At 38.3% G+C, this 14019-nt stretch overlaps 1 protein-coding gene across 3 annotated transcripts in view; it reads left to right on the top strand.

Annotated features, from left to right (window-relative positions):
• Positions 1–14019, top strand: part of NFKB1 (nuclear factor kappa B subunit 1) — a 116512-nt gene that overhangs the window by 64917 nt on the left and 37576 nt on the right. For all 3 annotated transcript variants that reach the window (XM_015082890.3, XM_015082889.3, XM_027061575.2), the window contains 3 exons: positions 586–734; positions 10672–10835; positions 12880–13038. In XM_015082890.3, the coding sequence (XP_014938376.1) occupies positions 586–734; positions 10672–10835; positions 12880–13038 (472 nt within the window). The remainder of the gene's footprint in view (positions 1–585; positions 735–10671; positions 10836–12879; positions 13039–14019) is intronic.

Here is a 14019-nt window from a genome sequence, read left to right as displayed (position 1 = left end):
GTAACTCAGTTGTCAGAGCTCATAGCAGAGAGCGCTGCCAAAGGCTGATGTGTCCTGACCGAGGACATTTCAGAGCCCCTTCCCTGGCAAGACTCCACCTCCTGCCTAACCTCATGGCAGAGACTTGAGGTACACTGTTTCTACTCCTCTCTCTCCTTCTATTTCCATCAATCCATCAGTCCCAAATCCCTTCTCAGGGATCTTTTCCCAGCACTCATGGCTGGCCGTTGTGATGAGGGTGCAGATGAAGTGTGTTCTTGGTTAGTAGGAAAGGGACGCTTCATGGCTACACAGCAGCAGAGATGTGCTATTCCAACTTTAACAGTACATGCAGCATTAGAAATGGCCTGCTGCGGGAGTGTATCCTCTCCACACACAACTAACAACTGGCATTAGCATTTTAATTGATCTCCATCCCACCATTTGCTCCTCACCTAGTTTGAAAAATGGAGCTGTGGTCCTATATGTATAGGTATGCCTAATATTGTATCACGTACTTTTTATACTTACTGGTTTGTCTTAAGTGTTTTTCCACGCTGCAGTATAGTCAGATGTACTAACTTTTTCAATGTGCTTCTTGTATAGATCTGCAACTATGTGGGACCTGCAAAGGTTATTGTTCAGTTGGTCACAAATGGAAAAAACATCCACCTGCATGCACACAGCCTGGTGGGAAAACACTGTGAGGACGGGATCTGCACTGTAACCGCCGGACCCAAGGACATGGTGGTCGGGTAAGTGAGGGTGGATGATACCTTGGAAGGTATGATCAGGTAAACATGGCACCCGAAGACTTGGAACACACCCCTTTCATTAGGAACCTGCCCAAGATCCTCAGAGGGCCTTAAAATGAAAAGGTGAGTTCTCACTTGAGCTCCCAGGAGAAAGATTACCCACATGTCTGGGTTTTCCTGACTTTGTACCTGTGGTCCTGGCCAAATTATTTATAGCACCCCCTTTCGAAAGTGGCCCAGAGGGGGTAATAAATTATGGTTACTTCATGTATGAAGCGTTTGTACCACTTTCAGCAGTATCTTCCTTCTGGAGATAAAGATAAGGACTAATTAGAAGAAACCTAACTGTGGCAAAAATAAACACCTTGATGATTCTTTTAATGAACTAATGAGTTTGGATTTATAGCGTGAACATTTTAACCATGAAATAGATAGATAAATATTGTTTCAGTTCTATGCTGTTTAGAAAGTGTGCTCAGATTAAGAAGCCAAGGAATGCAAATTTGTTTTGGCATTCATTAGACTTGAAATGTAAATACAAAGGGACATACTCATTTAAGAGTTAGACAGCTAGAACAAGGAATTTTAAGTGAATGAAGTATTACAAAATAAATTCAGCCCAAAAGGAGTAAGAAATTTTAAATTTTGTTTAATTTTTAAGAATGTCTTCTAGGGTGTCCTACTGCTGGTTTAAACAGTTCATGATAAAATCCCAGTTAATCTGGACTATTCACTCAAAAGAAAGGAATTATTTATATCAACTGTAATTAAGTTGATGGTAGCATTTCAGGCTTTGAATTCCGATCAAGTTTTAAGTTGGTTGTTATTGGGGAGGTTGAACTTTCATGTTCCTAGGTATTTCTTTGTTTGACTGTGAAAATATTCAAGTGTGAAAAACCTAGAGAGAGAGCTTTCTTTTAAGTCACTAAAATCTGATTCTTTTGATGTTAGGGGAAAAAAAAGACTCTAGATTGGAGGAAGAAGTTTAAATTGATTTGAAAAATTCTGTTGTGCTTTATATGAACTTGTTTCAACATTCTCTTGAAAGACTGGCCTGTTTCCTGTTGTATGTCACAGTTGGTTCCTCGTCTGTTTTGGACTACTCTTTACAGTTCCTGACCGACCTAGGAGAGCTTTGAAATGCAGGGTAATTGTCAGAGTTTCAGACTAATTGATCACTTAGTGTTTCTGTGGATTTACCCCAAAAGGCTGCTGTCAGTTTGAAGTGTTGGTTCTGTTTAATCTGTGTGATAATCACAGCCTTTAGAGGAAATTATAGATGAAGTTCCTTACTAATAATATTTGTTATTATAAAGCTGCCAGTATGTTGTCTATAATTTGGTGTTTCTGTGGCTTGGCTTAGTAATCTTCCAGGGTTTTAGAAGGAACTAATGGTTATTTAGTTTGAGACCTACAGCGAGCAGGAGTAGAAGTTCCCTGTTTCTAAGGAAAGGGAGGAAATCCTTTCCTCTCTTGTAATGGAGTTCCGTAGTTGGGAGAACTCATTCATTCACTCATTCATTCAACAAACATTTTGAGCATCTACACAACCTAAGTTTGGTTATCAAGATGTCTCATCATAGTGATGCGGGATTCTGTGACCCTATACAGTTTCACTGAGAAATTTAGTCAAGAGGATGCCACTTAAAAGTTACAATAGATTCAGTAGACTTTCCTTTTCAGAGTGTTCTATGAAACACTGGTACTCCTTTTATAATCGATTTTTAGCTGAGAAACTTATGCTTACAGTGTTTCCTAAAATATAATATTTCCTTCATGATTTATTTGTCTCTCTTACTTTTTAATTTTTTTTTAAGTTTCCGATGTCAGAACCTGTTACATGTTAGTAGAGAGAATATCAGGCTAGGAGTCTGGAAACCAGAATTCTATTTTCATTTCTGTCACACTCAACAGTAGGATTGGGCGCAATTTGCATGACTTCCTGAGCACTTTAACTTCTTCTCTTATACAATTATCAGCATTGGGTTACATAGTTTATCTCCAGGCCTTTTACCTCTCACAAATTCTAGTCTGAACTATTAGCTAATACTACGAAATAACATGAGCAGACTTGCCACATACTTATTTATGGAGTGTCATTGATTATTATTATTTGGTTCTAACTTGTAGGTAAGAATAGCACAGAGAGAAATTTAGGAAGATAGCCAGAGTTATTCCTTAGATTTGTCAATACTAGAAATGGAATCAAGATTACCTATTTTCATTAATACAGCTTAGGTTAAGAGTATATATTCACAAGCAGGGCACCAATCCAGCACATCAAAGAGGATCTATAAAAAATGACACTGAGGAGATAAATAACTTTTAAATTATCAAAGCCAGAGGGGTGATGGGTAGGGGATGGGTGAGATGGGATTAGGAGTACACTTACCTTGATGAGCACTGAGTAATATACGAACCTGTCAAGTCACTATATTGTACAACAAAACCATATGTTAACTATACTGAAACTAAAATTAAAAAAATAAAAACAAAATTAAATAAATTATCAAAACCAAAGAATTAACTTTTCTTTAGGTTTATCAATAAAATTTAGTTTCTATTTTCAAATATATTTTGCTATCCATATTAAAATACTCATTTTTTGATGACTAAGGCATGATTGGAGGTTTGAGTGCTTAAATCTGTGGGGTTTTACCTTAAGACTTTTTTTTTTTATTTAGCTTTCATTTTGTCTTCGTATTTCTTACTCATTTGTTTAGTTAGCTGTTAGTGTCTGTCCTCATAAAAATAATTTTAATTTGGCGTTTTATTTTTGACCTTGAAGGTCAACAATGTGTTTCAACAACATTTTAGTTCTCTGAAGTTTTCAATCAGTGGAAACTATCTGTTACTTGACTTTGCTTTAAGCCACTTTCCTTACCAATAATCACCACACCCTCTGTTTCCTGGCAGCCCTAATTTAGAGAGATGTGAAGTCTTTTTTTTTTAACTAATATTTACAGCATATACCAATTGTAAGCACTAGAAGTAAATATATAAATATAAAAGAGAAACAAGGCCTCTGTCAATGAGCTATTAAATTGGTGGTTTTGTAGGTCCAAAAACGATTACTAGCAGTTTCATAATATTAAACCTTAATACACAGAAAAGATGCTGTTTGGAGAAAATGGACAAAATATGGAGTGAAATTGGAAGTGTCCAACTTCCAAATTAAAGTATATATTGTGAGTCAGGGGTGCTTTTGAATCTTGTGCCAGCTATAAATCAGTGTTTGAGTCCTGACAGGTAGAAGGGCCAGATGGAAGGGCCACTGTAGAATCCCAACCTAATGACATGGGGATTCAAACCAACCCAGAGGGCAGCAGTAGTTCTCAGATGATGATGATGATGATGATGATGATGATGGAAACATCTGGCACAGTGCAGAGGATTTCAAACCTGGCTGCTAATTAAAGTCACTTTTGGTCACTTTATATTACTTTTTAAATTTTTTTTAGTTTTGATTTATTTTTGAGAGAAAGAGAGAGAGACAGAGTGCGAGTGGGGAGGGGCAGAGAGACAGAGAGACACAGAATCCGAAGCAGGCTCCAGGCTCTGAGCTGTCAGCACAGAGCCTGACGTGGGGCTCGAACTCGCAGACTGCAAGATCATGACCTGAGCTGAAGTCAGACAATCAATTGACTGAGCCACCCAGGCGCCTCTAATATTAACTCTTTAAAGTGTACAGGTCTATGAATTTTGACAAGTACTCAAATAAGAATCACAGTCAAGGAAGGTATAGAATAGTACCATTGCCCCCCAAAATCCTGTGTGCCCCTTTAGAGTCAGCTCTACCTTGCAGTCCAGCCCATGGCAACTCCTGATCTGTCTCCTATACATATAGGAATGTTCCAGAATGACATACAAATGGAATCATGCAATATGTAGCCTTTTTGAGTCTGGCTTCTTTCACTTAGCATCATGCATTTAAGATTCCTCCAGGTTGTTGTGTGTATCAGCAGTCTTATTCCTTTTCATTACTAAGTAGTATTGCATTGTATTGATGTATTGCAGTCTGTTTATCAATCCACCTGCTAAAGAACATGAAGTTTATTTTCCATTCTGGATGAGAGAACCACTTTTTGTGTGAACATAAGTTTTCATTTTTGGGGGGCTTGGGTAAATACAGAGGAGTGAAAATGAAGGGACAGATGCTAAGAGTCCATTTGTCTTGATAAGAAACTACCATATTGTTTTCCAAAGTGGCTGTATGATCTTGAATTCCCATGTATTAACATTTATGATTCTCGATTTTTTAAGTTGCATGTGCTGTTTTTTAATAATAATGTCCACTCTTGTTTTCTTTTACATTTTATTCTACAAATTTTCAAACATAAACAAAAGGAGAAAGCATAGCATAATGAACCCCCATTGTACTCATCACCCAGCTTCAACAATTAATTACTACATCTTCATTTAAATATACCCCTGCCTAGATATCTTTCATTTATGGATATCTAATTTAATTCAATACTGTTAAGAGGATACTTTGTATGATTTCAGTCCTTTTAAGTTTATTGAGACTTGCTTTATGGATCAGAATATGTTATGTCTTGGTAAATGTTCCTTGCGCACTTAAAAAGAATGACTAGTCTAATCAAGCTGAATGCATGTTCTAAAATGTCAGGTCAAGTTGTGTGATAGTGTTGTTCAAGTCTTCTGTATCCTTACTGACTTTCCCACTACTTGTTCTAGAAATTATTGACAGATGGGTATTGAAATCTCAGACTATATTTATAGATATATCTATTTCTTCTTCCAGTTTGTAAGATTTTGCTTCTTGTATTGTGAAGTTCTTTTATTAGATACATAAACATTTAGGATTCTTATGTCCACTCAATGAATTGATCCCTTTATCATTATGAGATGACCCTCTTTTATCCCTGGTAATATTTTTGCTCTAAAATCTACCTTGACTGATACTATTTTACCTATTTCAGCTTTATTTTGATTAACCTTAGCTTGGAACATTTTTTTTCCATCCTCTTAGTTTTAAGCTGTTTGTGTCTTAATATTCAAAGTAAATATGCACCGCATATAGTTGGGTCTTATTATTTTTATTCCATCCGATGCTCTCTGCCTTTTAATTGAGGTGTTTAAATAATCTGTATTTAATCTGATTACTCATAGAGCTGTGTTTCATTCTACCCTCTTGCTATTTGTTTTCTGCTTGTCACGTCTGATTTTTGTTCCCCTTTTCCTCTTTTTTCTGCCTTCTTTTAGATTAATTATGATTTTATTTTATCTTCCTTTTGGTTTATACCTCTATAGTTTTTAGAAGTTGTTTTACAGCTTGTTACGCTATATACATCTTTCACTTATCTTAGTCTCCCTTTGAGTAACACTGTGTGTCTTCATATATCATATATGAACAACACTTCAGTTTCCCTTCTCGGCCCTTGTGCTATTGTGTACTCTATTTTACATCTATATATGTGATAAGTTCCACAATATATTGTTTTTTATTTTTGTTTTTAATGCTCAATTATCTTTTCTTTTTTAACATTTATTTATTTTTGAGAGGCAGAGAGAGACAGAGCATGAGTATGGGAGGGGCAGAGAGACAGGGAGACACAGACTCCGAATCAGGCTCCAGGCTCTGAACTGTCAGCACAGAGTCTGACATGGGGCTCGAACTGGTCAACCACAAGATCATGACTGAGCCAAAGTCAAACGCTTAACCAACTGAGCCACCCACCCAGGTTCCCCTATGCTCAATTCTCTTTTAAAAGAAATTTTAAATAAGGAAAAAAGTATTTATATTTAAACATGTATTTATCATTTACAGTGCTCATCATTCTGTTTCATAGGTCAAGATTTCTATCTGGTGCCATTTTTTTCTGCCTGAAGCCCTTCCTCTCCTTTTTCTTCTACTGCTGGTCTGCTGCTGATCAATTCTTCAGTTATCAAACGTCTATAAGCTCTTTATTTTGTCTCTGTTTTAGAAAGATATTTTTGAAGAATATAGAATTCCAAGTTGACAGAGTTCTTCTTTCACATTCTGAAAATATGCTACCCCATAGGTGTTCTGGCTTTTGCCTTGCTTCCATCAAGAGGTCTGCTGCCCTCCTGATATTTTGTTCCTCGTCACATCAAGTGCCATATCTTCTCTATCAGCTCTAGATTTTCTCTTTATTAGTTTTTCCTTTCTCCTCACTAATTTGAAGCAGTTTGATTAAATGGGCATTAATGTAGTTTTCTTCATGTTTTTTGTGCTTGGGGTTCATTGAGATTTTTGGATCTCTGGGTTTATAGTTTTTTTAAATAAATTTTAAACTTGTCAGCTATTACTTTTCAAAATATTTTTTCCATCCACTCCTCATTTTCCTCTTCTTCTGAAGCACCAATTACATGTGTATTTGGCTTTTAAAATTATCCCACAGCTCACTGGAGACCTGTTTTTTTTTAAATTTGTTCTTTTTCCTGTGTTTCATTTTGAACAATTCTATCACTGTGTTCTCAAGTTCACTAATCCTTTTGTCTGTAGTGTCTAATCTGTTTTTCATTCCATTCGGTATATTTTTCTTTTGAGACATTGCAGTTTTTTCATCTCTATAGGTTTGTTGGAGGTCTTTTTTTTAATATCTTCCATGTGTCTCCTTAATATTCTAAAGGTTTTTATTATCTTGACCCTATACAATATATCCATAATAGCTATTTCAATGTATGTGTCTTTAAATTCTGTGTTCTGTCTCACATCTGGATCTGTTGCTATTGATCGATTTTTATCCTCATTATGAGTTGTATTTTCCTATTTTTTGCATGCCTGATAATTTTTGATTGAATGGCAGACATTTTGAATTTTGGATTGTTGCATGCTGTCCTTTTTTTTTTCTTCTTTCTTTTGTATGCCTTTGAATATTTTTGAACATTGATAGAAATTAAATTTGGGAGCAGTTTTATCCTTCCTAGACTTACTTCTAAGCTTTGTTAGGGAAACAGGAGCAGCCTTTAGGGTTAATTTGACACCATTGCAAAGCCAGTAACTTTCTGAATATTCATGCTGATGATTTATATATTACAAGATTTCTTGAACTATTCCAGCCCCATGTGTGCTCCAAGAAATCTTTGTCTGCTTCTTTCTGGGTTGTTTTTTGTTTTTTGTTTTTCTTGTTTTGTTTAGATTTTTCCTCAGCCTTGGGTTGTTTGGTCACACACATCTCCAATCAGTACTTAGCTGAAGACTCAAGGCAAAACCTGTGTACATCTCTGAGTATCACTCTGTGTGTGGCTTTTCTCTGGTTCTCTGCCTGTGAATTCTGGCCCCTTTGGCCTTCTCAGATTTTTAACTCAATCTCCAAACTCGAGGAGATGGCCAGGTCTGTTTAGAGTCTCCCTTCCTATGCTGCAATCAGAAAACTCTAGGCATTAAACCAGCGTAATTGTAGGATTCACCTTAGTTGATTTCTTAAGGATCAGTGTCCTGTGCTGCCATTGTTCAGTGTTGGAAAACCATTTTTTCATATGTTTTATGTTATGTAAGGTGAAAGACTCAATCTGGTGTCTGTTACTCCCATCATTATCTGAAAAAGAAGACTGGCTTCTATATTGTTCCATTTATTACCAGAGTAAATAAGTTATTCACATAAGGATGATGCCTTTTTCACGGGGATTAGTTAAATAATGTGCATGAAAATCACTTTATATGTGGTAAAGTGTAACAGATGTTTGCCAGTGTCATTACCTATATGGAGGTACATATTCTATATAGAAGTCCAGCCTAAAAGGCCAAAAGATGGAGGTGTTGTTTCTATTAAAAAACTACCTGTGCCTCCAGGCATGTCATCATGTCCCATTGCACCTTTTCTGTGCTGTGCTAATTCATGCATTCATTTATTCAACAGACACGTGTTAGACACCCATATGTCAGGCACTGTTCTAGGCACCAGAGATCTCTGCCCTCAGGAGTTTATATTCTTTTGGTCTGTTTTCTTCTCTGTGTGTCTCAGCTATTCTACTTTTTCTTTTTTAGTATAATTGACACACAATGTTTACATTAGTCCCAGGTGCACAGCATAGCGATTTAATAAATTTATACATTATGCCACGATCATGTCCTACTTTTTTCTATCACTGTCTGGACATGTGTCTCATTGTATCTCTGGACCTCTGTATGAGTGCTCATCTCATTCTGCCTTCACCTTCTATATTTTCTTCGCCTAGTTCATCTGGTCTTCCCACACCATCTTAGTCCTTATTATTTTAGACTATCTTTGTCTTTGTTTCATCTAGTCCAGTTGTTACAATATTTCTGTCTTTCCCTTACTAATCTTTTTTCTTTCTTTCTGAATAAAAGCCAGAGCAAAAGAAAAGTCTTGGCAAAAGCTTACAAGGCTTTAAAAGATCTGTGCCCCCACTTTGCTCTTTGAACTTTTCTTTTTGTTTTTAAATGTTTATTTATTTATTTTGAGAGAAAGAGAGAGATCGGGAGATGGGCAAAGAGAGAGGGAGAGAGAGAATCCCAAGCAGGCTCTGCGCTGAGCATGAGCCCAACATGGGGCTTGATCTCCTGACCATGAGATCGTGACCTGAGCCAGAATCAAGAGTCGGATGCTTAACTGACTGAGCCGCACAGGCTCCCTGGCTCTTTGAACTTTTCTCTTACTACTGGCCTCTTGCTGATTTTCCTCCAGCAGCATTGGCCTCCTTGCTATTGTCTCCCGAAAACACCAGTCATGGTCCTCCCTCAGGGTCTTTGAACTTGTTACTCTTTCCACCTTGAATACTTTTCCATATATCCACATCTTTTCCCTCACCTTCTTTCAGTCATTGCTCACTTGTCATCATTTCAGTGACGCCCTCTCTGGCCTATCCCTACTTTAAAGCATCATGTCTTCTAAGTGTACCTTTCCTTTTCTCCATTCCCACCTTATTTATTTATTTTATTTATTTATTTCTTGGTACTCTTAATGCCTTCTCAATTATACTGTAAAATTTGCTTCTCTATTTGTTTCTTCTCTCTGGTTACACTAGCACATAAATTCTATGGAGGGAGGGATTCCTGAGTGCTGACAGAAGCATCCAGGACACTGCCTGGCACTAATAAGGAGCTGAACAAATATTTGTTGAATGAATGGGTCTCCTTGGTAAAGTACTTTTTTGTTTGTTATATTATGTTTATTGAATATACTTTTTTGTTTCATGAACTTTAAAAATTAGTGGCTGGAGTATTTTATATATTTTCTTTAAAATCCCTTAAATTGCTTTATTTAGCTTATTAAAATGTTTTGTCCTATAGGTATGTAGGCTTCATGAGATAAAAGTGCTCCATCCTGAAAACATGGAGAATTCGATGGCATTCTAGTGGTAATAATTGCAGCCTCACAGATCACCCAACAGAAGATGGGACTCCATGTAGACTTTAAATCCTATCCAGAAAGCCAAAGATGAGCCAAAAGAAAAAAATTCTTCAAGTTATAATATTATTCTTATTCTTTAAAAAAAAATTTAGATAAGTTAGTACTGTATTCAGAATTTGAAAAAAAATTTAAACAACTGTCCTAGAAAATTGTTTAAAATGAGTCTAGGTAAAACTTCCTTAGTAGTGTATACGTATATGTATATGTATGTATACAAACACACACACACACACACACACACACACACACACGTATACCCTACTCGCTTAATCATCATTTGAGAATCTAATAAACTCTGAAAACCAAAAGATTTTGCTGAGTTCGCCACAGACTCATATGGTGGCAAAACTCAATCTGACCCGATGTATGGTGGTTTATAGTCTTTATTATTCCTTGGTAAGTCTACTCTATATGTTTCACTGTAGAAATAGTAATGTGTTTGATTACAGTGTGGGTTCCAGTGATTGAGGCCTGTGTGTTTTTTAAAAGCCATTTTGCTAAAGTGAAACCAGATTCTAGTCATTGACTGCCTAACTTTCAGTGCTTGTTGTGGCTGTTTTTGCCTTTTTCTCCAGCTTTGCAAACTTAGGTATACTTCATGTGACAAAGAAAAAAGTATTTGAAACACTGGAAGCACGAATGACAGAGGCATGTACAAAGGGCTACAATCCCGGACTTTTGGTACATCCTGATCTTGCCTATTTGCAAGCAGAAGGCGGAGGAGACCGGCAGCTCACAGGTGAGTGCCATGCCACCAACCTTGATCCTTCAAGATCAGGCTCTCCTTTGCTTGTGTGTAGACCAGGTGCTCCTCTGTGTGCCTCATGTTTCTCCTTCTCCCAGACTTTAGTGCCCCCCACCACCACCACACCTTCCCTGCTCAGAAACCTTTTGACGGCATCCTGCTATTTGCTAGAATAAAATTTGTATCTCCCTAGCTTGGTACACAAAGCTCTCAGTCTGGCCCCAGCCACCTTTCCAGATTCATCTCCAATTCCATCATGTACCCACCTCTCCCCATCACTACCCCCCAATAAATGATGCATATTCATACCTCTGTAGGTACCTACCTAAAACATCCCACCCTGCCCTTTCCAGCCTGTCAAACCCAGTTCATAGTTCAACACTTAGTTCAGAGAACACCTCTTCTTCTGCCTTCCCCCGCTCACGTTATGGTAAGGAATCTCTTTGGGCTCTTCAGGCACATCATAAACTATTCTCTTTCTCATACAAATGCTATGATTTTATGTTTTCCTGCTTTTACCTGTATTTTTCTCTTTCAACTCCAATCCTTGTCCTACCACACGTACAAAAGTGTCTGCTTTTAAACCTTGTCCATTGGTCTGGTAATCCTGTGATCACCTCCTACTCCGGCAACCCCAAATCGATCACTGTTTTTCCACTGAACATGTTCTGACATCCAGACCCAAAACCTTCCCATCACCTCTGAACCCTTCTTGCCTGTGTTGCATCTCTAGTCTGTGGCCCTGCTCTTCCGTGCTCTCTCGCACACTCCACTCCTCACTCCATTTTCCTTGCTCTGCTTCTATCCCTCCCCACTTGTGATCCAGCGTATACCCTGTGACCAGACGGGTCTCGCAAAAGCCTACACCTCACCACCGCTCAGTATTGCCCTGCTGCCTACAAAATCCCAATTCTGTAAGTTGGCCCCAGTCTGCGTTTCCAACTGTTTCCCACTGCATACCTTCTTGTCAAACTGAGTTATTCCACAGAGGCACCATGATTTCTCACTTCCTCACCATGGCACATTCTTTCTATTCTTGCTGCTCCCTCTTCCTGGAATGCCTTCCTTTACTCTCTTCATGAGTTCAAGTTGTACCATCCCTTCAAGATTTAGAACATACATCTCCTCTGTTCTAAATCCTCTGGATGCTCCCCTCCTTTGCAATTCCATACCTCTTCATCTGTAGCTCTTTTATAGTACTCACCACTTGAATTATCACCCCTGATGATGTAGTAAGTTAAATATGACTATATCCATCAGCACAAAAGCTCCACCAGGAGGCAAAGGAGGAGTCAAATGCAGTTGAGTCATTCACTTTCTCCAGAAGCACTTTTTGAGTACCTGCTATGTGCCAGGCACTGTGCTGGGCACTGTGGAATGAACGTAGTCCCTGTGCTCACAGAGCTTTTGGAATACTTAATTTTCGTAGCTTGCAATACAACTGATGTGTAATCAGCTTGTTGCATTCCATTATGTCACATCTTTTCTGTCTTTAACTATAATTGTAGAGAGAAAAAGGAGAGGTCAGGGGAAGATAAGAAAGAGGAGGGGCAATTTGGGGGCACCTGGGTGGCTCTGTCCAAGTGTCCAACTCTTGATTTTGGCTCAGGTCATGATCTCACAGTTCATGAGATCTGAGCCCTGCCTCAGGCTCTGTGCTGACAGCGCGGAGCCTGCTTGGGATTCTCCCTCTCCTTCTCAGTGCCCCTCCCCTGCTTGTGCTCTCACTGTCTCTCTCCCTGTCTCTCAAAAATAAATAAACTTAAAAAAAAAAGAAGAAGAGAGGTAATTTGATACACAGAGGACAGTTTTTACTGTAATCCAGAGAAAATCCAGGTCTTCTTTTGATGCCTTTAATATGGGTGATATAAATGAGACAATTTTTAAAATTTTATTAGCAATACAAATACTTGCAAAAGAAAAAATAGAGTTATTTTAACTTCTGTTCTTTATTTGGGCTTTACAAAAGCATCTCATCTAAAACGTGCTCACTTTACTCTTTCCCTGGGTATGAATGCACGGTGCTGTATGGTCCTAGATCGGGAAAAGGAAATCATCCGCCAGGCAGCTCTTCAGCAGACAAAGGAGATGGACCTCAGCGTGGTGCGGCTCATGTTTACAGCTTTTCTCCCAGATAGCACCGGCAGCTTCACAAGGCGCCTGGAACCCGTGGTATCAGATGCCATCTATGACAGCAGTGAGTCCTTGAATTCTAACAGGAGGCAGCTTGGTGTAGCATTAAGCACCGACTTCTAACCCTACCGTTGGCAGTTACTTACTAGCTCAAAGTCCCAGGACAAGTAATTTAATCACTTGGAGCCTCACATTTATTGTCTACAAAATGGGAATGCTAAATTCTAGCTTAAAAAGTTAATGTCTAGGCACGCCTGGGTAGCTCAGTCGGTTAAGGGTCCAACTCTTGATTTCAGCTCAGGTCATGATCTCCTGGTTTGTGGAATCGAGCCTCTGTGTTGGGCTCTGCACTAATAGCGAGGAGCTTGCTTAGGATTCTCTCTCTCTCTCTCTCTCTCTCTCTCTCTCTCTCTCTCTCTCTCTCTCTCTCTCTCTCAAAAATAAATAAACTTGGGGCGCCTGGGTGGCTCAGTCGGTTAAGCGTCCGACTTCAGCCAGGTCACAATCTCGCGGTGTCCGTGAGTTCGAGCCCCGCGTCGGGCTCTGGGCTTATGGCTCGGAGCCTGGAGCCTGCTTCCGATTCTGTCTCCCTCTCTCTCTCTGCCCCTCCCCCGTTCATGCTCTGTCTCTCTCTGTCTCACAAATAAATAAAAATGGTAAAAATAAATAAATAAATAAATAAATAATAAATAAATAAACTTAAAAAAAAGTTGATGTCTAGATTAGAAGTGAATGTTATGAGGTGCCCAATAAATATGGTTATCCTGCCTCACATGTACATGTTGGTCTCTTACATGCCATTTCACAATAGCAAATCTTTTATTATTTATGAATTCCTATACTGTTGGTACTCTCAGATAGAAAAATATCTCAATATTTTTCATTGAGGCTCTAAAGAGATGTTAATAAAAACAACTGTTATTCTAGTCCATCTTCATTCTTACATAGTACAGCTTTTATCAAGATAGGAAGGTTAGCTGAATGAGTAGCATAGATAGTACATGGCTTCAAAATTCTATTTCAGTCTGTACTTCCTAGAACTTTT

Source organism: Acinonyx jubatus, chromosome B1, assembly GCF_027475565.1.
Source record: "Acinonyx jubatus isolate Ajub_Pintada_27869175 chromosome B1, VMU_Ajub_asm_v1.0, whole genome shotgun sequence".
NCBI lineage: Eukaryota > Metazoa > Chordata > Mammalia > Carnivora > Felidae > Acinonyx > Acinonyx jubatus.
Note: the sequence above shows the minus strand (reverse complement) of the source record. Positions and strands in the feature narration are given on the sequence as shown.